This window comes from Phyllobates terribilis, unplaced genomic scaffold, assembly GCF_046119375.1.
Source record: "Phyllobates terribilis strain yellow unplaced genomic scaffold, ASM4611937v1 Scaffold_4__5_contigs__length_816908805, whole genome shotgun sequence".
Classification (NCBI taxonomy): Eukaryota; Metazoa; Chordata; class Amphibia; order Anura; family Dendrobatidae; genus Phyllobates; species Phyllobates terribilis.
In genome coordinates, this window is record NW_027362764.1 from 292701934 (window position 1) to 292729776 (window position 27843).

General features: G+C 45.8%; 1 protein-coding gene across 1 annotated transcript in view; it reads left to right on the forward strand.

Annotated features, from left to right (window-relative positions):
• Window positions 1–2149: 2149 nt before the first annotated feature.
• The window catches only part of COBL (cordon-bleu WH2 repeat protein), a 694630-nt gene continuing 668936 nt past the window's right edge, over window positions 2150–27843 (forward strand). Inside the window, exons 1-2 of the mRNA XM_073678323.1 lie at window positions 2150–2332; window positions 6331–6480. Coding sequence (XP_073534424.1) covers window positions 6398–6480 — 83 coding nt within the window. The 5' untranslated portion in view covers window positions 2150–2332; window positions 6331–6397. The remainder of the gene's footprint in view (window positions 2333–6330; window positions 6481–27843) is intronic.

A 27843-nucleotide genomic window follows, 5' to 3' on the forward strand; every position in this document is an offset into this window, starting at 1 on the left:
ATTTTCTCCTGTAACCCCTTTGAAAATAAAAAAATTGGGGCTAAAAAAACTTTTTTGGGGAGAAAAATAGGATTTTTTTATTTTCACTGCTCTATGTTATAAACTTCTGTAAAGCACCTGGGGGTACAAGGTGCTCACCACACATCTACATTAGTTCCCTGCGGGGTCTAGGTTACAAAATGGTGTCACTTGTGGGGTTTTCCACTGTTTAGACATATCAGGGGTCTCCAAACAGGACATGTCATCTACTAATTATTCAAGCAAATTTTGGATTCAAAAAATCAAATAGCGCTCCTTCTCTTCAGAGCCTTGCTGGGCTCCCAAACAGTCATTTTCTGGGTATCAGGAGAAATTGCACAACAAAATTTATAGTGCAATTTCTCCTGTTACCCTTGTGTAAATGCTAAATTTGGGTCTAAAAAACATTTTTGTGGGAAAATGTATTTTTTTTTTCATTTTTACAGATTCATGTTGTAAAATTCTGTGAAGCACCTGTGGGGTTCAAGGTGCTCACCACACATCTGAATAAATTCCTTGAGGGGTCTAGTTTCCAAAATCTTGTCACTTGTTGGGGGTTTCCACTGTTTAGGCACATCAGGGGCTCTCCAAACACAAAATGTGGTCCATTAATTGTTCCAGCAAATTTTGCATTCAAAAAGTCAAATGGCGCTCCTTCCCTTCCCTGCCGTGTGCCCAGTGGTTTTCCCCCACATATGGGGTATTGGTGTGCTCAGTAGAAATTGCACAACAAATTTTGGGGTCTATTTTCTGTTGTTACCCTTCTGAAAATGTAAAAATTTGTGTCTAAAGTAAAATTTTGGTAAAAAAAAAGTCAAATGTTCATTTTTTCCTTTCACGTTTCTTCAGTTCCTGTGAAGCCCCTGAAGGGTTAATAAACTTCTTGGATGTGGTTTTGAGCACTTTGAGAGGTGCACTTTTTAGAATGGTGTCACTTTTGGGTATTTATGTCATATAGGCCCTTCAAAGTCACTTCAAATGTGATGTGGTCCCTAAAAAAATATATTTTTGTAAATTTTTTTGTTGAAAAAGTAAGAAATTGCTGGTCAACTTTAAAGCCTTCAAACTTCCTAAAAAAAAAGTTATGTTTCCAAAATTGTGAAGACGTAAAGTATACATGTGGGAATGTATGACATATCTCTCTGATATAAGGGCATAAAAATTAAAAGTTTGAAAATTGCAAACTTTTCCAAATTTTTGCCAAATTTCCATTTTTTTCACAAATAAACAAAAATTATATTGAAGAAATTTTGCCACTATCATAAAGTACAATATGTCATAAAAAAAACTCTCAGAATCAGTGGGATCCGTTGAAGTGTTCCAGAGTTATTACTTCATAAAGTGACAGTGGTCAGAATTGTGGAATTTGGCCTGGTCATGAAGGTGAAAACAGGCTCGGGGGTTGAAGGGTTAAGTTGAAGGTTCCCTCTTGGAACTGGATCCCAGCTTCATCGGTTCTTACAAAATTGTGGCCGTCATCAATCCTGTAGCATTTCGCCTTGTGCTGTCATCTACTTTTAGGATTGATAATGGGATCAAACAACACATTGTCCTCTGAACCATCACCACTGCCTTTGTCTCTGGTCATGGCTGATGGGAATTTGGAGTTTCAGACAGCTAAGATCATGGATTCACTCTGGGTTCGTGGTCTCTTCAGTATTTGGTACACTGGAGGGTTACAGTCCTGAAGAGGGGATGTGGGTACCATCTCACCAGTACTGGCTTCTCCTGTACAGGAATCACCAGGACCTGTGAAGGAGAATAAGAATTACAAAAGAAAAATTGCAAACTCTTTGAAAAAGAGATTTCCAGAATTTATATGAGAGGGCAAAATCTCTGCCATGCACATGGCGCGCTCCTGGGTGCCACCGGACACAACACCTCGGTGCCAGACTGAAATTTGGTAATTGTGGAAAACTGTAGATCTGATGCATGGTTAGCTTCCAGGGTGTTACTGATGTGATATTCAGCTAGACTGAGGCTCATTCTGCAGTGCGGGGACTAGCCTGGCTAGTGCCCCCCATACCATGCCCCCCATGCTGCGCCCTCCCTCCCCTGCAGGGGTCACACTCGCACAGTGCAGCCTGGAGGGGAGGGCTTGGGAAAGTAAGCTGCTCTTCCACAGGGCTGGCAGCTGCTGCCAAGGGGCGGGGGAAGGGCTACAGTCTCTGGAGATTACAGGGACACAACAGTACGAGGAGGGCTGGTAATAACACCCGAGCAGGAACCGGTGCTCCCGACTGACAGCTGACGGGATTGCGGGTCCCCGGGAGTCCGCGGTTAACCCCTGCACTCCCGGCCCGGCTGCTGCCAGGTAAGCGCCGCGCTCCTGAGGCTGTGCTGAGGGCTTGGCAGACAGAGGCACCTGTTGCCGCCGTGCCCCGGCCGTGTGTGCTGGGTGTCCTGTTACCATGTGCTTGTGTTGTTCTGCAGGGTTGCTGGGGGCAGGTCCTGTGTAGTTTATCAGGGCCCCTTCTGTCACATATGGGGCAGCTTTCTGACTGGTAGCAGCACTTCTGCCAGTGTGACTGGTGCACGGTGCCAGGTATCATTAGCACCTTGTGCCACATCATATATGCTCCTCGGTTCCCCAAGGCGATTTTTGTGGCCACATTTTCAATTTTCTTATGTGTTTCATGCCCAGCAGCCTATGTCATGGATGGCGGGCGTCTTTACTGGCTTTCTGTGATGGATTTATTATTTATGATACGATAAAAGTGAAAAGCAAAGACTGGTAACATGCATGGGCATACTGATGGCCTCTGGCCTGAAAGGTCTCAAAATATGAATTCTTGGTGCCATGCCTGTGCACGTCTCCGCTGTACCACTGCGGCCCTCTCAGGTTCTCTCACCAAGACCACCTGAATCTTAGGGACCACCTCCACTCGGTTACACCAGCTTCCCAGGAATTGGAGTCCATGTATCAAATGCTGTAAACCATCCAAAGTGAATGGAGCTTTTCTGTGCCTGTCATTAGGTGCCAGTAGGCAATGGCATCACCACAAGCCCAGGAAGACTGGAGCCCTTCATCATAGCCACCAATCAGATGTCAGCTTTCATATTTCTAAAGCAGATTAGAAATGAAAGCAGCGCTGTCGTTGGTTGCTATGGGCAGCTGCTCCGCTCCTGTTTTCTTTCACCTTTTTCTTTCCTTCTTCTCTTCTTCACCTAGGAGCCATTCCAGTAACAGCAGTAATAGACTCCTTAAGGTGACTGCACACAACGTCTTTTTCAGGCAGATTCCGCTGTGAAAACCGCCTGAAGAAGTGCTGCCATATAATGCATTCCTATGTAAAAGCGACTTGGTGTTCATTTATTCAGTCTTTTGAGCAGCATTTAACTGCTTAAAGGCTCAATAGACACTGAGTAGTTAAAAGAAGTGAGCTGATCATTCTTCAGGGGTTTTCAGCCCTGAAAACACTCTAGGGCCACAGCCCCACTATCAGTATTCAGTCAGTATATTTTCTCAGGAGTGGGAGCCAAAACCAGTAGTGGGTGATAAATGCAGAATTGGTGACTTGTTTCTATTATACCTTTTCTCTGATTGTTCCTCACCTGGTTTTGGCTTCCACTCCTGAAAAAATACTGACCAAATACTAATAGTGGGGCCATGGCCTAAACATTATAATAGAAATCAATCGGAAGCCTCAAGAGACACCCCATGTATCTTTTGGAACATATCGCCAGCATTTTTGCTGGAAAAAATCAGACGTTTCTTCATCATTGAATGGAGTTACTAAAAAAGTCAGGAAAACAGCAGTAAAAAAGATGCTAAAAAGGGTAAAACATACAGTTTCCTGAAATGTCTCCCTCTTGAAAAATTCAGTGGGTTTGCTCACCCGAAAAAGACGTGTTGTGTGCACATCAGTGCTGTGGAGTCAGGAAGCCAAACCTTCGACTCCAACTCCTCAATTTCCATGACACCGACTCCAACACCGACTCCACAACTCTGATTCCCTCATACATGGCTCATGTTTAAGTGATAAATTTACTGTAGCACAGATTCATCTCAGCTAAAAGTCTAGACCCTTAGATCAGGAATAGGACAGACATTTATAGGACATTTCATAACTTTCCCAAATTCTTATGAAAAAATATTCCCCACAAACTGCATTGAACTACTGTACCCAATTTATTATATATTTTAGGAGTTGGAGTCGGTCCATTTTATACCAACTCCGATTCCAACTCCACCAAAATGGACACCGACTCCACAGCCCTAGTGCACATACCCTTTACACGCAGTTTTCTTTTGGGCGTCAGATACTGTACCCTGTAAGGGTATATGCACATAATGTCTTTTAGACGCCAAGTATTCACCAAGTTACCAAAGACTCTTCAAGGAAACGCCGGTGGTGATTTTTCTGTAGCGTCTTCTTTGGTGTTATTTCCGCCACTTTGCAGTGCCTCCGCTGCTGGTGTCTTTTTTGTTAGAATTTAACCATTAAATAGCGAGCAGCCTCCAAGTGAAAGCCGCCCAAAGAATGAACATCCCAATTCTTTTTACATTCAAAGCTGCGAATCGGGTAAAAGAAGTGACAAAAGATAGGACAAATGCAAGTTGTTTTTACATTGCACTGCATATTTTTAGACTTTGTAGCGTTTTTTATTGCTTTTTCAGGTGGGTTCCATTGTGTGCACATGCCCTAACTTTCTTGGTTTTTTATGTTTTTTTTGTTTGTTTGTTTTCCTGTCATATAAACAAACATTTGTGAAAATGTCTGAAAAAAATGTAAAATGCACTAACAAGAAAACACCACAAAAACACACTCTTTGAAGTGCATTTATTTCCTTACTGACTTCAAACTAACATTTGGCAGCAATGAAAAATGCAGCAAAAAGCATTAGGCCAAACACTTGGGCCATGATTTATCAGTCTTAGGGCACAGTCAGACGGCTGTATAAATTGGACCAAGATCGGAATGCAGTGCACGGACTGACTGGCGGCTCTCCTGACCTGAGTTTGAAAGCTTCATATATTTCTATGCAGCTGTCACTCTCGGGTCAGGAGAGCCGCCGGCCAGTCTGTGGACTGTGTTCCGATCTTGGTCTGATTTATATGGCCGTCTGACTGCGCCATTAGCCAGAATTCTGGTGTAAAAATATTTGAAATGTTGCAAACATTTTGTGACTTTTAGCAGTATTATGCATGTCCCGTGACTTTTTAAAAAGTGGGTGGAGTTTAGTTGAGAGGGCGTGGCCGAGCACCGCTGACCCGCTCATCACTAGAGAATTACGATAGAAATGTACTCCAGACTTCTCATTCCTGCACACTTGTCAATCGTGCCCCTGTGGGTGTGATACCAGCACAGATGAGTAATGGCGCCCCCAGACTTGTCGCCAAGATTAAACATTATTTTTATAAAGACTGCAGTAACAGTTGTAATAAAGGGATCATTAAAAACATTATTAGGAGCCTGATAATAATAATAATCTTTTTATTTATATAGTGCCAACATATTCTGCAGAGCTTTACAATTCAGACATTATGGGCACTGTCCCCATTGGGGCTCACAAACTACATTCCCTATCAGTATGACTTTGGAGTGTAGGAGGAAACACAGGGAGAACATACAAACTCCTTGCAGATGTTGTCCTTGGTGGGATTTAAACCCAGGACCCCAGCGCTGCAAGGCTGCAGTGCTAACCACTGAGCCACCGTGCTGCCCTAAGCACTCCTAATAATATTATATGGGTAAATCCCATTGCCAAGTTTCCTTTAAGCGATCGTGAAAAATAACCCGATCACATGGTGTGACTCCCAGAGATCATCTGTAATCTGTGGGGAAAGTGAGCAGCAAGTGTTTAATTGCCCTGCAGACTCATCACAGGGGAAATTAACATTAAATGATGCCATCCATGTAATGCGAGTGATGGACTCTCCGGAGAGACAGAGACTTTCCCTACTCCAACTAATTGATAGAGCCCCTCTAAAAATCCTAATGCCTGAACAGTGCATTTCATAATGTTTCCATCTTGCAACATACTAGGTAATCCTATTGGGTGATGGGCTTTCTCACCAATGTCTAGTTTTAGCTATTTTCCTGAAGCAGATATCACATGCTGCTGTGCTACACTGAATTATCGGCATGTGTATCTTTATTTTGAGTAAGGCGTGTGATCTTCTTATTCAGAATAACCGGCCATGGCATTCTGAGTTTAGAGAGGAGGTAATGAAGCATGCCAAATTGACTATTTTAACTTGTGCAAACATTATATAACTGAAAGTGTCTTTGTCTTACAGACGTAGAAAGATGAAACACTCAGCAGAATAAAAACCCTAACAGCTTTGTGTATACTTTTCTTTTTCAGCTCAGGGATGTCCCATAATTTCAGGTAACAAACCACAGTGGCTGGGAAGGAATATTATGGTGATTGGATGCTCCTCGATTTGAAAAAAGGATTTTGTGAAGATATTTTACAAGAGATCGCCATGGATGTGTCCCAAAAACAGCCAGTTGGGTAAGTAACACTTCTGCTATCACAGCATATCATATCTGGGTGTGATAGCAAAGAAATAGATGTGATGCCCTATATCACTGGTGCTATAACTCAGGCGTGTAATACTGCATGCGCCTGACAGCTAGGTAGGTCTCATTTGGGTTTTATATTTTAGAGAAAATTAACTTATTTCTTGTAATGTAGGTGAGGCGCCAATTGATGAATCAAGTGGTTCCCTATAACATTATGTCCAGTATATATGTGGATTTTCCTTACATGAATTTACATTAAAAAAAAATGCTGTTTAGGGTTTTATATATTCTGCATATATGACTCCATTGAAATGCATTACTGATGTGTTTAGGATCTGTGTGATATGAATCAGAAATACCATCATGTACACGGGGGCCTTACATTGAAGTTTATATTTGGCAATGAAGCTGCTTAATATGTGGTTAATGCAATAAATAACATTATGTCCAGTATATATGTGGATTTTCCTTACATGAATTTACATAAAAAAAAATGCTGTTTAGGGTTTTTATATATTCTGCATATATGACTCCATTGAAATGCATTACTGATGTGTTTAGGATCTGTGTGATATGAATCAGAAATACCATCATGTACACGGGGGCCTTACATTGAAGTTTATATTTGGCAATGAAGCTGCTTAATATGTGGTCAATGCAATAAATATTATATTAGCATAAAAGGTGCAGGGATCTATTTTGAGGCCACAGTGGTAACTCTGTCTCTCCCTATCAATGTCTAAACCCAACTGAAGGTGTGAAATGATTGTTGTTGAGATATATGTTAACAGGTTCCTTAAAGAGGTTGTACACTACTCGGGACAAACTCTTCTCAATCCATATGTTTACCCCTTTTAAAATAACAACATCTCCCATGCCGGCGCCGTTCGAATGGTGTCGGCATTATCTCTCCGGGCGATCACTTACTAGTATAATGTCACGCGAACACTGCGGTTAATTAGCGACCGCTTCTCTCTAACCACCTTCAGACATATTACATATATCCAGAGGAAGATAGAGGGCAGCAGCGCTCACTTTCTCCCGATGTAAGCGATTTGTCCGAAGGCTGGAAGATTAGCTATCATTTGCCGGAAAAGATGCAGGCTTGGCTTGCAAGCCCGCATCAAAGTATGATGTAAATATACATCATATGTCATGAAGGAGCGATTGGTATGCAAGTGATTAAAAAAATTAAAACAAAATTTTGAGTATGAGCTCCATGCGTGGAAATACTTGCACTATTTGGCATGCTATCAATTAGATTATTAATGGTTGTCTGAGGAATGTTCTGCCACGCTAAATTATCTTGGGTTTGCAAATCATCAAGATCCGCTGCTTGTAGCTGCCTTTGCAATTGCTGGAGTCCAGAGATGCTGCAGTCCATGGCAGCATGTTTAGACCTCTCAGTCTGCTCACAGTAACATGAGCAACATGCGGTTCTGGCGTTGTCTTGTTGGAAAACAGCTTCTCGAAGACTTTGGAGCATTGGCCATACCTCTGGCTTCACGACCAAATCATTGTAATGCCTTCATGAAGGAACATCACACAGATCCTACTCCTGGGATTATGGTTTGAGGTGTCATAGTTTTAACACCAGGTAGACGTGGTAACAGCTTGGCACTACATTGATTAGGTACAGCCATTTCTCCAAAGTGTCCAAAGACCTATTTTCAACACAACAACGCCAGGCCACATGTTGCTCATGCTACTGAGAGCAGCCTACATAGCCTAAACATTCTACAATGGGCTACAGCGCCTCCGACTTGTTTCCCATCGAGCACATCTGGGAGTTGATAGGTTGACAATTTCAGAGAGCTAGCAGCAGTGAAACGTGATAATTTGCATGCCAAAGTGCCTTAAGCGTGGAAAAATATTCCACGGACAACCATTAGTAACCTAACTGATAGCAGCCAAGACATGTAAGTGCGTGTATTTCTGCACGTGGCTCAAAACTGAATAAATCGAGATGTTTTGAAGATGTTGTTTCTATTTTTTCATCATTTGCATATCATTAACATGTCTATTGATCCTGTGATTTTCATATTTCCATGCATTTTCCTTCTTGGTGTTGCAATTTTTAATGTTGAGTAGTGAAGATAAAATGTTTTTCCCTGTGCTTCTGAATATTGTGATCTTAATATCAGTGTGTTGATGGATAGGGTTGGCATTTAAGGTGCCCATACACATTAGACTAAGGCGTCTTTCAGTACCAGAGATGCACATGTGTGGCAACCGTGTGCGCATCAGGATCACACGTAACGGCGCCTGGGAATCAGCGCTACAGTTAGCACTGTTCCCAAGTGCCGGGTGCTGAACACTGCCCTCATCATTGTCCCCTGCCGGCGCTGCAATCAGCACAAGCAAGGGATAATGTTGAGAGTAGTATTCTGTTCCCACTGTGTCCTGGTGTAAAAATAAGAATAAAATGAAAAATCCTTATACTCCCCTCTCCGAAGATGTCCTCCGTTGTAATCCATCTGACCGCTCATGCCGAGGAGTCAGGGAGAATGACTCGCTGCAGCGAGCGGTGTCCTGTCACACAGTGAGCTCTGCGGAAGACAGGGGACCACTCGCTGGGGTGAGTCATTCTTCACGGCTTCTCGGCGTGAGCGGTCAGGTGGATTACAGTGGGGGACATCTTCGGACAGGGGAGTATAAGGATTTTTTATTTTATTCTTATTTTTACACCAGGACACAGTGGGAGCAGACTACAACTCTCATCATTGTCTCTTGTTCGCGCTGATCGCAGCGCCGGCAGGGGACAATGATGAGGGCAGCGTTCTGCACCCTGCGCTTGGGAACAGCGCTCACTGTACCGCTGATTCCCAGGCATCGGTACGTGTCACACGGATGACACACAGATGTAATCCGTGTGTCATCACTGTGCACCTGTGCGGGACATTGCTGCGAGAAAAAAATGGACATATCAGCGTGTTTTGCCCATGGACACACGATCCGTGGAAACACACTGACATGTGCCTACGAGTGTAAGTGTCTCCGGTACGTGTGGAAACGAACACTACACAAACTCAAAACACTGATGTATGAAAGGCCCCTAAGATTGTGTGCACACGTTGCAAATTTGGTGCTTTTTTGTCACGCTTTTTTCTGTGCTGATTTGTGGCAAAACCTGATGCCATCAAAGTGAATGAGAAACCTGAAAGGGGTTGTCCAGTACTTTAGATTACCCCCCCCCCAATGTATTCCCCCGGGACCCCTAAGGATTTTTGTAATTAGCTTACATTGCAGATATTGCCTGTGTGCGGCGCTTTCACTGGCCGCTCACAGGCATCACGTGACCCCCGGCTCTGACATCCGCTGACGTCACGACAAGTGCTGGCAGCAGCTGGGGGTCTCTGTCTTCCTGGTTCCACGGTGGATGCCAGGCTGTGGGCGGGGTTACTCCCCTGCGTCACACCTGGCATCCACCACGTTCTCTGCCTCTCCCCATTCATTGGGCAAGCGCGCGGTGGATGCTGGGTGTGACGTGGGGGGTAACCTCGCCCACAACCCAGCAGCCACCGGGGGACCCCAGCGCTGAGTCACGCCTCACTTGTCGGCCAAGGATAGCGCCGCTCACAGGCAGAAAAAGCAATGTGTTTTTGGGCTAATATCCGTGCGGATTTGCCACAGCAAAAACGCATAAAAAACGCACTGTGTGCACATACCCTAAGACTGACTGATACCCTCCATTTTTGTGACAAATTCAACATGTCTGATCCTTTCATTGTCAGTGGAGATAAGCTGCTATCAAAGTTGTCTGACAGCGGCTTACTCCAGTCTCCCCATCCAGAAAACTGTCCATTCATTTGCATTGAGAGTTCAGTGCTGTATTTAAAGGTCGGCTGCACATTTTAATACAACAATATCTTGCATTATATATTTTCCTAGTGGCAGAAAACTGCACATCTGTACGAATACAGTTGCATACATTTGCCTGAAGGCAGTGTGAATTTAGCCTAAAAGAACATTAGTATCTGCACTGTCTTTGAACTGTTCGCTGTGTTCCTAAACTAACTTGATTACTGGCTATTCCTAACAATTTTATGGGTTCTACAAAACGTTTCCTGTACAGTCTTTTACTGTTAGCACATTTGTTTTGAACACAATAGGTTGTTTTTTTAGAATTTTAAGACTGTTGCCAGTGCTTGAATTGCTCATTGACTGAGAGACACAAAAATAACTTGAAGCTCTTTAGGAAACAAAGCCGACATTGTATGGAGAACAACATGCATATAGAAGTTGCACCTGCTCACCACAGTTTGTGAGTTCTTAGCCTTCCCAAATATAGAATCAATATGTCAAAGTCTCTACATAAAGGCCTCAACTCTAAATTCTGTAACATTACATCATTAGTTACATGCTTCTCTAAATATCATAACATTTTCAGAATATTTTAATTTACTAAAGGACCCAAAACCAAAATTTGAAAACAGATAAAAGTATAGCTTTAAAATGAGCAAATATGATTTCCATGTATTGCCAAAGATTTTCAGCAATGTAGATATTTGTATGAACGCATAGTGGCATTAGTGCACATATCAGAGCGGAATCCAATGTAGCTGCTATGAGATGGGGGACCCAGTCCAGACTGACCTCAACATCATGCTATGGCTTATTTCAACTTTTACCGTTCTCCTCACATTGCTGCCTCCTCTTGTCCAGTAGTTGTTATATGTCCCTGTTTTGTTAGAATGCCTTTTTTTTCCAGATAAGAAAGCATTCTTGTTATCAATAGTGGCCTCAGCAATGAGAGCACCATTGATCCCACTTGTATCATCTGTCCTATGGATACGAGATAAATATTCTTAGTGGGCCAACCCGAGAACGAGGGACATTTCTCATTGTGTCTAACAAGGGGCATTTGTCATTGTGTATAACGAGGGGCATTTATCCTTGTGTTTGCACTCAAAATTCTGAGCAATTTGTGACATTTTGTTTTGTTTTGGTATGTGCCAAATTTAATAATCTTTTTAAGAGATTTAATACACCATAGTAAGTACCTGCTCCAAAATTTTAAAATGAAAAGAAAAAGGGCCCAATTAACCGTTTGGAGTGAAGTATGATTTACCATATTTTTTAATGCATTTTTATATTAAATTTGGAAAAAGTTGCATGCTCTAGAGAGGCCATAGCTGTCTTAAAAACACATGGAACATATACATTTATGTTGCAACCTTAATTTATAACCTGCATAAAAAGTCATAGCTTGACATGTTGGTTTCTCAGTCTTTTCTAACATTAGGAGGAGCACTAAACATGCTTAAAAAATTGAACAGGCAACAACTTGTGCCAAATTTACCACAAAAGGGAACCTGTCACCCCCACTGGACAGAAAATCCCAGAAAGAGCAGAGGTTAAAATGATTAAACCACGGGTTATACTGGATCTTTTCTCACAAAACTTCATATCAATCTACTCAGCTCTTCCTGCTCTGTAACATTGTCTGCAGATTGGAAAGTATTTTCATGGTGACAGGTACCCTTTCATGTATTTGAGTGTCGGCGGAGAAGTGAATGCACTAAAGATTTGGTGCAAATTATGTTATTTTTGATAAATGTGGGCCAGCATCTTTATTTTTCTAATGATACTATCAATTAAAATATATGCACCCTATGTACACTATTATTTCCAGGGATGTATGTCAGCTGTCTAGAGTTGATGTGCTCCCATCTCAGATTAGGACCGAATACTAATATCAAGTAAATAACAGGCTTCAATTTCTTTAATGCTCTTTAAAGGGGTTTCTATTACTTGGACAACCCCTTTTTAATTGCTATATTCCATTTATAAAATAACAACAGCCAATACTCACCTCCGGTGCCGGCACCATTCCAGTAATGACAGCACTGGCTCTCCCTGGACTTGATATTGCCCTGCGCCCAGTCAGTGGCCGCATCACTCTCACTTCCTTCAGACGTAACCGAAAGTCGGAGGAAGACAGAGAGCAGCAGCAGCTCTCACTTCATCGGGTTGTCAGTTTCGTCGAAAGAAAGTGAAAGTGACGCCACTGCTAATTGACTGCAGGGCTCACATGATATATCAACGTAACATGAGCCAGTGCCGTCATCGCTGGAACGGTGCCGGAACCGGGGGTGAGTATTGGCTGTTATTATTTTATAAGTGGGATTATAGCAATTGAGTAGTGGACAACCCCTTTAATGCTGGCTACAGACAAGCGTACGTAAACTCTGGCCTGTCACCTCTGCAAATCACAGACATGAATGGCTCTGAGTGCAGATCCGTGTGCTCTTCCGAATATCAAACAAGTGCAGGAACTGACAGCCATTTACATGCACCATTCTGGTTCGTAAATCGGACCAAAGAAGTACATGCTGCAGTTTTTTTCTCATGGATGGTTGGAACAAGAGAAAAATCATTCAGCTGAACAGTCGTATTGAATGCTGGGAGTTAGTGTGCTGTCTGTGTGCTATCCTACAAAAATCCAATAGCACTCGTCCAATTTATATACTAGTCTGTATGAGCCCTTAGGGTTCGCTCACACTTGCGCATAAATCAGATGAGTGCAGTCCGATAAAAAATCTGCATATTTTTTCTTTGCTGTATTTGCCATGATAAAAAAAATCACAGCAGGGTGCGATTTCCTTGCCTCCGAGTTTTATGGATACATTACAATTCTGTAGCATAGGAAACTGTGAATGGCCCTTTAAAAGATGAATAGCTGCTGAGTAAAAAAACGGATTACATAAGGACTGCACACGGATGACAAGTGAGAAAAAATCGTCCCACTCTCCTGGATGATAATGGGACTGATTATTTGTACACAAGTGTGAGCGATCCCTTATAGTGAGAAGGCCATTTAATTCTGTGAGGCTACCATACTGAGAAGGCGAAAAAAGTCTAGAATCTATTTTCGTTGCACTCTGGTCATACTGACATTTTTGCTAGTCTGTCAGGGGGTCCAAGATTTCAGACAGTAATAATAGCAGTCTCCAGCACTATTCTTACCATCAGAAATACCAGAACTCCCCACCCCCTGACTTCAGCTGGGGTCTATCAGGACTTGAAAACATGTCTAGCATACAGTAGCTTTCATCGTTTTTTGGCACTGACTGGGTAGTTAAAGAGTAACCATCATTTTATTATTTTGTTCATTAGTACCTGAAAAATAAGGAACTCTGTAATATATCTTTTCAGAGAAATCTGCCTCTTTTTCCTTCAATCAGAATTTTCAGTTCACAGGTAAAAATCTCTCATCAGTGAACACAGATTTTCCCATTAATGAGATAGAAAATGACAGTTGGTGTTTATTACGTTTTATGGAGAACTGTCATTTAAAGGGAATCTGTCACCAGGTTTTTGCCACCTAATCTGAGAGCAGCATAATGTAGCGGCAGAGACCCTGATTCCAATGATGTGTTACTTACGGAGCTGCTTAGTGTCATTTTGATAAAATCGCTGTTTTATCAGTAGAAGATTATCACAAGATGACTGGTAAGCCTTCTGCCTAGTTGTCAAGCATATTCATGAGCTCTGTATAACCTCATCCACACCACTGATTGACAGCTCTCTGCTCATGTACAAAGAAAGCTGCTAATCAGTGGTAGCTGTGGGGTTATACACAGAAAGCTGCTAATCAGTGGTAGTGGTGTGGTTATACCCAGAAAGCTACTAATCAGTGGTAGTGGTGGGATTATACACAGAAAACTGCCAATCAGTGGTAGTGGTGTGGTTATACACAGAAAGCTGCCAATCAGTGGTAGTTGTGGGATTATACACAGAAAGCTACTAATCAGTGGTAGTGGTGGGATTATACACAGAAAGCTGCCAATCAGTGGTAGTGGTGGGGTTATACCCAGAAAGCTACTAATCAGTGGTAGTGGTGTGGTTATACACAGAAAGCTGCCAATCAGTGGTAGTGGTGGGGTTATACCCAGAAAGCTACTAATCAGTGGTAGTGGTGGGATTATACACAGAAAACTGCCAATCAGTGGTAGTGGTGGGATTATACACGGAAAGCTGCCAATCAGTGGTAGTGGTGGGATTATACACAGCAAACTGCCAATCATTGGTAGTGGTGGGGTTATACCCAGAAAGCTGCCAATCAGTGGTAGTGGTGGGATTATACACAGAAAGCTGCCAATCAGTGGTAGTGGTGGGGTTATACCCAGAAAGCTACTAATCAGTGGTAGTGGTGTGGTTATACCCAGAAAGCTACTAATCAGTGGTAGTGGTGTGGTTATACACAGAAAGCTGCCAATCAGTGGTAGTGGTGGGATTATACACAGAAAGCTGCCAATCAGTGGTAGTGGTGTGGTTATACCCAGAAAGCTACTAATCAGTGGTAGTGGTGGGATTATACACAGAAAACTGCCAATCAGTGGTAGTGGTGGGATTATACACAGAAAGCTACTAATCAGTGGTAGTGGTGGGATTATACACAGAAAGCTGCCAATCAGTGGTAGTGGTGGGGTTATACACAGAAAGCTGCCAATCAGTGGTAGTTGTGGGATTATACACAGAAAGCTACTAATCAGTGGTAGTGGTGGGATTATACACAGAAAGCTGCCAATCAGTGGTAGTGGTGGGGTTATACCCAGAAAGCTACTAATCAGTGGTAGTGGTGTGGTTATACACAGAAAGCTGCCAATCAGTGGTAGTGGTGGGGTTATACCCAGAAAGCTACTAATCAGTGGTAGTGGTGGGATTATACACAGAAAACTGCCAATCAGTGGTAGTGGTGGGATTATACACAGAAAGCTGCCAATCAGTGGTAGTGGTGGGATTATACACAGAAAACTGCCAATCAGTGGTAGTGGTGGGGTTATACCCAGAAAGCTGCCGATCAGTGGTAGTGGTGGGATTATACACAGAAAGCTACTAATCAGTGGTAGTGGTGGGATTATACACAGAAAGCTGCCAATCAGTGGTAGTGGTGTGGTTATACCCAGAAAGCTACTAATCAGTGGTAGTGGTGGGATTATACACAGAAAACTGCCAATCAGTGGTAGTGGTGTGGTTATACACAGAAAGCTGCCAATCAGTGGTAGTTGTGGGATTATACACAGAAAGCTACTAATCAGTGGTAGTGGTGGGATTATACACAGAAAGCTGCCAATCAGTGGTAGTGGTGGGGTTATACCCAGAAAGCTACTAATCAGTGGTAGTGGTGTGGTTATACACAGAAAGCTGCCAATTAGTGGTAGTGGTGGGGTTATACCCAGAAAGCTACTAATCAGTGGTAGTGGTGGGATTATACACAGAAAACTGCCAATCAGTGGTAGTGGTGGGATTATACACGGAAAGCTGCCAATCAGTGGTAGTGGTGGGATTATACACAGAAAACTGCCAATCAGTGGTAGTGGTGGGGTTATACCCAGAAAGCTGCCAATCAGTGGTAGTGGTGGGATTATACACAGAAAGCTGCCAATCAGTGGTAGTGGTGGGGTTATACCCAGAAAGCTACTAATCAGTGGTAGTGGTGTGGTTATACCCAGAAAGCTACTAATCAGTGGTAGTGGTGTGGTTATACACAGAAAGCTGCCAATCAGTGGTAGTGGTGGGATTATACACAGAAAGCTGCCAATCAGTGGTAGTGGTGTGGTTATACCCAGAAAGCTACTAATCAGTGGTAGTGGTGGGATTATACACAGAAAACTGCCAATCAGTGGTAGTGGTGTGGTTATACACAGAAAGCTGCCAATCAGTGGTAGTTGTGGGATTATACACAGAAAGCTACTAATCAATGGTAGTGGTGGGATTATACACAGAAAGCTGCCAATCAGTGGTAGTGGTGGGGTTATACCCAGAAAGCTACTAATCAGTGGTAGTGGTGTGGTTATACACAGAAAGCTGCCAATCAGTGGTAGTGGTGGGGTTATACCCAGAAAGCTACTAATCAGTGGTAGTGGTGGGATTATACACAGAAAACTGCCAATCAGTGGTAGTGGTGGGATTATACACAGAAAGCTGCCAATCAGTGGTAGTGGTGGGATTATACACAGAAAACTGCCAATCAGTGGTAGTGGTGGGGTTATACCCAGAAAGCTGCCAATCAGTGGTAGTGGTGGGATTATACACAGAAAGCTACTAATCAGTGGTAGTGGTGGGATTATACACAGAAAGCTGCCAATCAGTGGTAGTGGTGGGATTATACCCAGAAAACTACTAATCAGTGGTAGTGGTGTGGTTATACACAGAAAGCTGCCAATCAGTGGTAGTGGTGGGGTTATACCCAGAAAGCTACTAATCAGTGGTAGTGGTGGGATTATACACAGAAAACTGCCAATCAGTGGTAGTGGTGGGATTATACACGGAAAGCTGCCAATCAGTGGTAGTGGTGGGATTATACACAGAAAACTGCCAATCAGTGGTAGTGGTGGGGTTATACCCAGAAAGCTGCCAATCAGTGGTAGTGGTGGGATTATACACAGAAAGCTGCCAATCAGTGGTAGTGGTGGGGTTATACCCAGAAAGCTACTAATCAGTGGTAGTGGTGTGGTTATACCCAGAAAGCTACTAATCAGTGGTAGTGGTGTGGTTATACACAGAAAGCTGCCAATCAGTGGTAGTGGTGGGATTATACACAGAAAGCTGCCAATCAGTGGTAGTGGTGTGGTTATACCCAGAAAGCTACTAATCAGTGGTAGTGGTGGGATTATACACAGAAAACTGCCAATCAGTGGTAGTGGTGTGGTTATACACAGAAAGCTGCCAATCAGTGGTAGTTGTGGGATTATACACAGAAAGCTACTAATCAGTGGTAGTGGTGGGATTATACACAGAAAGCTGCCAATCAGTGGTAGTGGTGGGGTTATACCCAGAAAGCTACTAATCAGTGGTAGTGGTGTGGTTATACACAGAAAGCTGCCAATCAGTGGTAGTGGTGGGGTTATACCCAGAAAGCTACTAATCAGTGGTAGTGGTGGGATTATACACAGAAAACTGCCAATCAGTGGTAGTGGTGGGATTATACACAGAAAGCTGCCAATCAGTGGTAGTGGTGGGATTATACACAGAAAACTGCCAATCAGTGGTAGTGGTGGGGTTATACCCAGAAAGCTGCCAATCAGTGGTAGTGGTGGGATTATACACAGAAAGCTGCCAATCAGTGGTAGTGGTGGGGTTATACCCAGAAAGCTACTAATCAGTGGTAGTGGTGTGGTTATACCCAGAAAGCTACTAATCAGTGGTAGTGGTGTGGTTATACACAGAAAGCTGCCAATCAGTGGTAGTGGTGGGATTATACACAGAAAGCTGCCAATCAGTGGTAGTGGTGGGGTTACACACAGAAAGCTGCCAATCAGTGGTAGTTGTCAGGTTATACACAGAAAGCTGCCAATCAGTGGTAGTTGTGGGGTTATACACAGAAAGCTACTAATCAGTGGTAGTGGTGGGATTATACACAGAAAGCTGCCAATCAGTGGTAGTGGTGGGGTTATACCCAGAAAGCTACTAATCAGTGGTAGTGGTGTGTTTATACACAGAAAGCTGCCAATCAGTGGTAGTGGTGGGGTTATACCCAGAAAGCTACTAATCAGTGGTAGTGGTGGGATTATACACAGAAAACTGCCAATCAGTGGTAGTGGTGGGATTATACACAGAAAGCTACTAATCAGTGGTAGTGGTGGGATTATACTCAGAAAACTGCCAATCAGTGGTAGTGGTGGGGTTATACCCAGAAAGCTGCCAATCAGTGGTAGTGGTGGGATTATACACAGAAAGCTGCCAATCAATGGTAGTGGTGGGGTTATACCCAGAAAGCTACTAATCAGTGGTAGTGGTGTGGTTATACCCAGAAAGCTACTAATCAGTGGTAGTGGTGTGGTTATACACAGAAAGCTGCCAATCAGTGGTAGTGGTGGGATTATACACAGAAAGCTGCCAATCAGTGGTAGTGGTGTGGTTATACACAGAAAGCTGCCAATCAGTGGTTGTTGTGGGGTTATACACAGAAAGCTACTAATCAGTGGTAGTTGTGTGGTTATACACAGAAAGCTGCCAATCAGTGGTAGTGGTGGGGTTATACCCAGAAAGCTACTAATCAGTGGTAGTGGTGTGGTTATACACAGAAAGCTGCCAATCAGTGGTAGTGGTGGGATTATACACAGAAAGCTGCCAATCAGTGGTAGTGGTGTGGTTATACACAGAAAGCTGCCAATCAGTGGTAGTTGTGGGGTTATACACAGAAAGCTACTAATCAGTGGTAGTGGTGGGATTATACACCGAAAGCTGCCAATCAGTGGTAGTGGTGGGGTTATACCCAGAAAGCTACTAATCAGTGGTAGTGGTGTGGTTATACACTGAAAGCTGCCAATCAGTGGTAGTGGTGTGGTTATACCCAGAAAGCTACTAATCAGTGGTAGTGGTGTGGTTATACACAGAAAGCTGCCAATTAGTGGTAGTGGTGGGATTATACACAGAAAGCTGCCAATCAGTGGTAGTGGTGGGATTATACACAGAAAACTGCCAATCAGTGGTAGTGGTGTGGTTATACACAGAAAGCTGCCAATCAGTGGTAGTTGTGGGATTATACACAGAAAGCTACTAATCAGTGGTAGTGGTGGGATTATACACAGAAAGCTGCCAATCAGTGGTAGTTGTGGGATTATACACAGAAAGCTACTAATCAGTGGTAGTGGTGGGATTATACACAAAAAGATGCCAATCAGTGGTAGTGGTGGGATTATACACAGAAAGCTGCAAATCAGTGATAGTTGTTGGGATTATACACAGAAAACTGCCAATCAGTGGTAGTGGTGTGGTTATACACAGAAAGCTGCCAATCAGTGGTAGTGGTGGGATTATACACCGAAAGCTGCCAATCAGTGGTAGTGGTGGGGTTATACACAGAAAGCTGCCAATCAGTGGTAGTGGTGGGATTATACACAGAAAGCTGCCAATCAGTGATAGTTGTGGGGTTATACACAGAAAGCTGCAAATCAGTGATAGTGGTGGGATTATACACCGAAAGCTGCCAATCAGTGGTAGTGGTGGGGTTATACACAGAAAGCTGCCAATCAGTGGTAACTGTGGTGTTATACACAGAAAGCTGCCAATCAGTGGTAGTTGTGGGGTTATACACAGAAAGCTGCCAATGAGTGGTAGTGGTGGGGTTACACAGAGCTCAGCATTCAGAGAACTGGATCAGGAGCAAATAAAACAAGGATTTTATCAATATTACAACAAGCAACTGAGCAATTGACACATCGCTGGAATCATGGTCTCTGCCCCTACATCATGGATGCTCTCAGATTAGGTGGCAAAAACCTAGTGCCAAATTCCCTTTAAGGGCTCACTCTCACTTGCGATTAAATTGGACGAATGCAGTCCGATAAAAAATCAGATTGCATTCGGACCAATTTATTCCTATGATGGTGATCTTAGTGGCAATTTTTTTTCCAGCTCTGATCGGATTGTGATCGGTCTGAAAAAAAATTGCAGCATGATGTGATTGCATGCTGGATTTCGATCGCACGCACTTATATAAGCCTATGAGTGCGTGTGAAACATCGCACTGCACTCGGATATCACCCAAGTGCAGTGCAATACCTGCCGACGCCAGCAACAGAGGAGATGGAGAAATTGATTTCTCCGTCCCCTCCGTAGTTGTGCTGTGATCTCTCTGTGCGAGAGGATCGGAGCACAGTACACTGACACTCGGCTCCCGCTCGCAGCAGAGCAGGAGCCGAATGTCATTAGCATATCGCATCCGATTCTCTCGCATCAGATGCCATATGCTAGTGGGACCCCCGCCTAAGTAGAATTTACAGCAGAATATCTGTGTCTTCTGAAATGTTTCTTTAAGATTTGTGTTGCGTGTATATTTAGCCTAAGCTATCCCATATATCCTCTTCACCTTTGTGCACCCCACTTACAGCTGTTGAGGAGCAGAAACACTTTGGTGACTATGTATGTACTTATGCTTGTGATAAGCAGGGTTATGAATGGAAATAGAAGGAAAAGTTTCGGAGGTTCGATATGTGTAATATACCACGTGTACTGCTGACTTTGCTCTGGCACAGAAATCTATGAGCTCCCCTGTGCATTTTCTGCCAACAGACTCAAATGTAAAGTTGCTGCATGAATACACACTAGCTGAGAATAAAGGAGCCTTGTTTAGTACAACAGGTGGAGAGGTGTGTTGCCATCATTCTTTCTGCAAAGGAAAAAACTTTTTAAATGTAATTTTGTTTTTATAGACAGTAAGCCAGAATCTTCCTGCAGTCCCTTTCATAAAATTGTAAAACGTCTTTTGACTTTCATGGCTCAGGACCAGATGCCATTAATGTGCATAGTGGAAAATGACACAAGAATTCATCATTGAAGACATTTATTCTAATGTTCAAGGGAAATTGTCCCCAAAATCTAATAGCTCATAGTATTTTCAAATTTGTTTCTATTTTCAGGAAATGTTAATATTTGTACAAAAAATTGTTCAGGGTTAACACATACAGTATAAAGGGGTAACAGCGATGTTAAATATGGCAGATTTTCGTAGACATTTCTGTAGATGTCTCATTCATTTAACTGGTGTTTACAGAATTCTATTTACCATGCTGCAGCAACAACTCCATTTAGATCTCCATTTTGATGTAGGCAATGGTCGAAATCTCTGAAACAAGTCTGCCATGTGAGAACATAACCTTAAAAATTCAGCTTCTTTACAATCTGACATAGTCACTATTGGTTAAACTGTGTGAGTGTGTGAAGGGACTTTACCATTGGCAAGGAGAATGATATTACCCAGTCATCTATTTATTAATACATCTCCTGGAGGAAGACACAGATGTACCCTTTCTTACCTTTCCTCTTGGCTCAAGAGATCTTGAAATGCCCATTAGAACAATGCTTTTTTCCAAAGCTGGTCTTCTTGGACAAACTCATCTGTTGATTCCTCTAGTCAAGAGGAAAGCTAGGTAAGTAAGGACACATATCGTATGTATATGACACGCCCCCTGGGCCGTGGGGTACTCGGTAGCCGGGTCGGTCGATGCTGGGGGATGTCACGGTGGCAGTGACCCGGTCCGTGACCCCGGGCGGTCAATAAAAGGGGAATAAAATAAAGTTTTTATAGTTAATGTTCGTGACGCCACCTGTGGTATGTGGCTATATGGGCCACCGCTGCGGTGCAGATCCGCTGGAGCTGATGGTGACGGAGCAGAGTTGGTTCAGCTCTCCACAGGTAGAGCTAAGCTCCAGGGCAGTATAGATGGTGCTTTGGTAGATGTTTGCTGTGCAGTGTGGTGCAGGTGATGGCACAGATAATAATTCCAGGACACAGTGGGGGTGCAGTCTTCAGATTTATTCACAGTTGTCAGACTCCAGGTTACCAGCGCCAGGGTAACCTCCCACGCCGTCCTGTGTTCACCAAGGGAGGGGTTCAGAAATCTTCCAGGTATTTCAGGAGTACTTAACGGGACCCCATTCTGTGTGCCTTCCTCGGTCGTCTTCCTGCGCTGGCTCTCACCCTCCTGCCCCGCGCCTCGCAACCAGTGTCCCAAGCCAGTAGCCTCGGATTTTGGCGGGCAACCTACAGTCCCCTGAATCCTATGCGGCCACCTTTTTGACGATATAGTTGTGGTAGTGAGCAGCTGCACCCTGAAAGTACAGTAGTCTCCAGTTCCTAACTGAGCCTTGTAGTTCTCCACTAGTTAGGGGCCGGTCCCCTCTGCGGCCTGATCCCTCCATGTCCTGGTAGATACAGATGGCATCCGCACTTCTCGTGCCCCTGGAATCCCCCCTGTTACTCTTGGAGCCTTCCCTCTGCTCCTGTCCTTCCAGCCTGTCCTCCTGGGCCTCTCAGTCTAGGCCCGCTCCTTCCTCCTCTCCTCCTGAACAGAGCTCCTACAGAGCTCCTACCCTCTCTCCTCTGACTCTCTCTTCAGACTGACCTGACTCCTTCAAGATGGTTCCCTTTTTATACTCCTACTGACGGTGCTCCCCTGATCTACTTCCTCCACCCACACCCACTACATGGTTCATTCTCTCTCGGTTCCCCCCACTTCCAACCAGGGACAGGGCTCAGCATAAGCCAGTGCATCTTGCCCCGCCTGCTGGTCTGGAATGGTGTAGTGATGGATGCAGGTGGGTGGGTGCCGGGCAGTACTCCATCCTTACCTGAGAGTGGGGCACTACACCTCTTGGTGAGATGCAGTACCTCTGTGGCGACTGAACCCACAGGGGCGCCACATATACCTGGGTACAAATTATTGTAGTGCTTAGAAGTCAGGGCATTTGAGGAGCCAGTTTAATTTTTTAGTAGCTAACAAAAGTTTCCATAGACAATTATGAAACAAAATAAAATAAGATCAAAGTCAGCACCAAATTTCTAGGCATATTGGTTGTGAGCTCCTGGGATTAGTTCAGCCCCTACTAAAATTTGCTAAAATCTTGTTCTCATATCGTATTGATATTTTAATACATTTAAACCAAAAAGATGGAACTTAAATCGATCAAAAATGCATAAACTCAGCTTCTTCTTCTGTGACTTCATAAATATGGCATTCAGTATGACCAAGGGCGTAACAATTGCAGTCGAAGAGGTTGCGACTGGGACCCGACCTGTGGAGTCAGAGGGCCCACTGATGCCAGCGTTTGTGTCAGCTGAATATGCGTCCTCAAACACCCATTCAGCTGAAATGTATTGTGATGCAGAGATCCATTGGCTATTCATACTGGCAGCAAATAGGGGGCTGGCAGCTGACTTCAGCATGAACATCAGGGGCGGCGCATGATGTCACTGTCATGTGCCATCAGCCCTCCTGCTCTGAGAAGGAAGAGGATGCTGTAGTGCTCGCTGCGGGAGCAAAGACAGGTGAGAACAGTCGTTTATTTTTTTTAAATCTTTTGGAGAACAGCACCAGGCAAGCGGACATTATTACAGGAAGGGGCCAGGACATGGGACATTATTACAGGATAGGGCCCAGGACAAGGGACGTTATAACTGTAAGGGGGGACAGTTCAGGGGATACTATTAAGAAAAGGGCCAAGGACAGAGGACATTATTAGAGGAAGGCGCCCAGAACAGGACAGATTACAACAGAATGGGTGTTCAGGACGGGGGACATTATTACAGAATGGGGGCACAGGGTAGGGGACATTATTACATGATAGGAGCTAGCATAGGTGTCATTATTAAAGGGGGCCATGACTGGGTACTTTAATGAGGGACATTATTACAGGAAGGGAGTCAGGATTAGGAACATTATCACAGGAAGTACCCATGATCGGGGACATTAATAAAAGAAGGGGGACATTTTTGCAGGATGGGGACATTATTACAAGATGAGGCCAGAACAAAAGTCAGTACTACAGGAAAGGGCCAGAATGGAGGACATTATTACAGAATGTGGGCTTCGACAAGAGACATCATTATAGGATGGGGGACATTATTACAGGATGGAAGCCAGGATGGGGAACCTTATTACAGGATAGGGGCCAGAACAAGGGACATTATTACAGGATAGGGCCCAGGACAAGGGACGTTATAACTGTAAGGGGGGACAGTTCAGGGGATACTATTAAGAAAAGGGCCAAGGACAGAGGACATTATTAGAGGAAGGCGCCCAGAACAGGACAGATTACAACAGAATGGGTGTTCAGGACGGGGGACATTATTACAGAATGGGGGCACAGGGTAGGGGACATTATTATGTAGCACCCTGAGGATTCGGCTGCTACAGGGGTATTGCACCTCAACCCAGAGGTGTGATATTCCACTCCCGGGTAAGGATGGAGTGTGGAACTGAGCTCAGATAGACTGCATGCACTACATACATCCCATTCCAGAGGAGCAGGCCGACGGTACTCCCACTTAGAAATGTGCAGGTACAACCGAGCCTGTTCCTGGCTGGAGTGGGAGGGGGGTGGTACATCCCATGTAGTGTAGGGGCAGATAGGGGGAGCAGTCTGGGTAGTGATAGGAGCTCATTGGGTGCTGGTCACCTGAGCTCACACATAGAGGGATATATAAGGAGGGCACCAACTAGAATCAGGGTCAGACGCAGAGAGTCAGTCAGCTGCAGAGGACAAGTCAGATGCAGAGAGCAGGAAACAGCAGCCCTGGAGAGAGAGAGAGGAGAAAGAAAGAGAAAGACCCAGAGGGGGAAGACTGAAGGGACCCAAGAACCCAAATTAGAGCACCGGGTGAGGAGTCAGCATCAGGGTACCGGAACCCAAGCTGGTGGGGGCAAAAACAATCCCTAGCCAGAGACCGGAGATCGTGGGCAGTGTCTGTCACGGTCACCCACCACATTCACCCCGAAGGCACACCACATGAAGGGTCAGGGAACCCAGGGCCAAGGGTGTCCCAAAAGAAGGCCCGAGGGAGCTGGACCTAGGTGAATCACTGGTGGGGACGGCTGAAGAAAGGACAGAGGGAGAGCTCAGGGCCACGCTCTGGACTTGTTTGGGGGTTGGCCGGATCCAGGACCTGGTGGACGCAGCACGGCTCGGGTGGTCACTAGCAGCTGGAGTGACCAGTACAACATCAGCAGTAAGTAAACACCCTTAACTGCACAACCCGAGTCTGTCTTCATTGCCGGCTGCATCGCACCACCACAACCCCCATCCTCTGCGCCTGTCCCCTCTGAGGCTATACCCCTCCCGTTGGGGGTTATCCCACCAAGCTGCGCATCCACCATCAGCCTCAGCGGACCCTGCTGCAGCGGCGGCCACAGTGACCGCATCACAACGGGTGGCGTAGTCGACACAAAAGAACTTTAGTAACATCTGTAAAGCTGCCACATAACACTGAGCTTGACGCCCTGGGCACGGGACCGGGTCACAGCCGCTCGGAGACTACAACCCCCCATCTGATCCGGTGCCGGGTATTCCCCTCAAAAAGGAATATGTCCCAGGGGGCGCGTCAACTTTGGCGTAGTCGGCAGGATTACGTGCCCGCAACACCCGGGTACTGCGTGCCTGAAGAAAAGTGCAAGTTTACCTCAGAAAGAAGACTCCTGCCGGTTCCGGAGGGTCCACGCCATCGGACTCCATCACCAGTCGTTTCCCGCCGATTGTCCGCCATTTCCAGCTTGTTCCCGCCATCTGCCGAGTTTCCCGCCACTGGGAAGCGATTCCCGCCAAAACCGCAGATTTCCCGCCTTGGAAGAGCAGCGGACGCCATTATGGGCGTGCCAAAGGAGGGCAAGAGGCCACCTCCCATCGTGGGCCAGGACAGAAAATGGCGCCAAAAGTGGAAACCGCCCCCACCAACAGAGACTGTGATGCTGGAGGTGTCTGTCAGCGTGAGAGAACTCCCCCTGGAGCTGACGGTCACCGAGTTGCCCCGGGACCGCCCTCGAAGTGGGAGGAGACGAAAGAGAAGAGAAAAGATGGGTGTCGCTTGGAGCAGTCTGGAGCGAGCGCACCCGGAGGCAAGAGGTCTAACAAGGAGTAGCGGAGAAGCTCACCCGGAGATGGAAAGAAAGCAGAACAGCACCGGCCCGCTGGCCAGGAGTCTGCTAGAGACCGAGGAAGGAGGGCAGAGCAGCACCGGCCCGCTGGCCAGGAGCCTGCCGAGAGCAGAGCAGAGCAGCACCGACCCGATGGTCAGGAGCCTGCTAGAGTCCACAACCCCGCTAGGTCTAGCGGAGATCTTAGCGCAGCTCCCCCGAGACCGGGAGTGTGCACAGACTGCCCTGGAGGGCCTCGCAAGGAGGATGGCCCGGGTACAGCGCGAGATACTGGCGGAGTGGAGCCGGGAGATGACCCAGCAAGCAGAGACCAGTCAACGGAGCACGCTACCCTGGAAGAGGAAGCAGACCGCCTCTGAGGATGGCGCGGGAGGACCCAAGGCCGGAGACGACGCCGAGGAGGGAGCCGAACGCATGGAGGCAGGTAAAGGGGACGCCTATACCCCAAGCCGTGACACCGCTTACCTGCCCCAGCTCCCCGTCGCAGAGCCCGAAAGTCCCCCTGCTGTGCCCGTAGCCGCCAGGTCACCGCCATGGACTAGGCCCCGACCGGAAGCCGCCGCAGCGACCCCTGTGACGTCACGCGCCTCGACCCGGAGCGTGACAAAGCAGGAATTACCACCAGCCTGGTCGCAAGGCCTAGTACCCCCGGGCGCCGCACCACCAACAGCGCCCCCTACCTCCGCGGAGCCTCCGGCCTGGCCGCAAGGCCAGGTAGCCCAGGGCGCCGCCGTCCTAACGGTGCCCTTCACCTTCCAGGTGCCCCAGGCCTGGCCGCAAGGCCTGGGCAACCCGGGCGCCATCACCACCGCGCCCGCGCCCGCAATACCAAGGGTGCCACACCTGGGGGAGGACCTCTTCAGCCAGCTCACATGGCCGGACGGGCGGCCCTTCATCTGGCCCGAAGGATACCATGAGCTGGAACGGCAGCAGAGACTAAGACCCCTGGATGAACCCCTGATTCCGGCTCCGAAGCCCGTGACTCGGGTCTCGCCTCCTTTAGAAGAAGCCCAATTCGTGTGGGACCCCACCGGAGAAGATCTAATGGGGTTCACTCAGGAAACTCGGGCAGTCGCCGCTGAGCGGACTGAGTGTTGTCGTCAGCAGCTAGCAGAGTTTACGAGAGAACGGGAGGAGAGGCGGGCCAGAGAACAACAGGCCCAAATCCAGAGCGCGGAGCAGAAGAGCCGGACTAGGAGGAACCCCCGTGCAGCGCATTGTCCCCGCACCATCGGGACAGTGATAAAGTTCAACCCGCAGCATGGGTGGGGCTTTATTCGGGACCGTAACAACCGCGGTGACGTTTTTGTGACCCGCAGAGACGTCGAGTCCCACCTGCCGGAAGGTCACAAAGGCCGTGACCTCTACGTCGGAGACGAAGTCACCTTCACCCGGCACAAGTGTGCCAAAGGACCTTACGCCCTCCACGTGCACCGCTTGACGGAGGAGGAGTTGCGGTACGGAGAGGAGGAGCCAGAGGACCCGGACGGGTCTGAAGAAACATCATATCAAGAAAGAGCAGGAGGAAGACGCCGTTGAGTGCGGCAGAGCAGGAGCTGTAAATAAGTTACCCAATCGGGGTATATAGAAACTGAAACTGTTGCTGCTAAAATAGTCCCCGTTGGGACCAGTGAACTGTTTACCCGTTAACCCCTTCATCCTACAGGCTGAGGACTGTGAGCAGCCATTCCCTTCCCTCTACCTGGCCGAGGACTGAGAGCGGCCAACTTCCAACTTCCCCTGTATATAGTTGCGCGTCCTAAAGCGCCCCCTACCGGTTTTATAAGAAAACCAGAGTTTTTCTAAGAGACTGTCGCACTTTTCCCGGACACACGTTGCACAGTGTCCGGAGGAGGAACCAGAGACAAGAGAAGTCTACGAGAATGTTTATATAAAAAAGTTTTATATATATATAATGTTTATATGTTTTATATGTTCATATAAAAATTTTGTATGTTTTGGTGTTTTTTGTC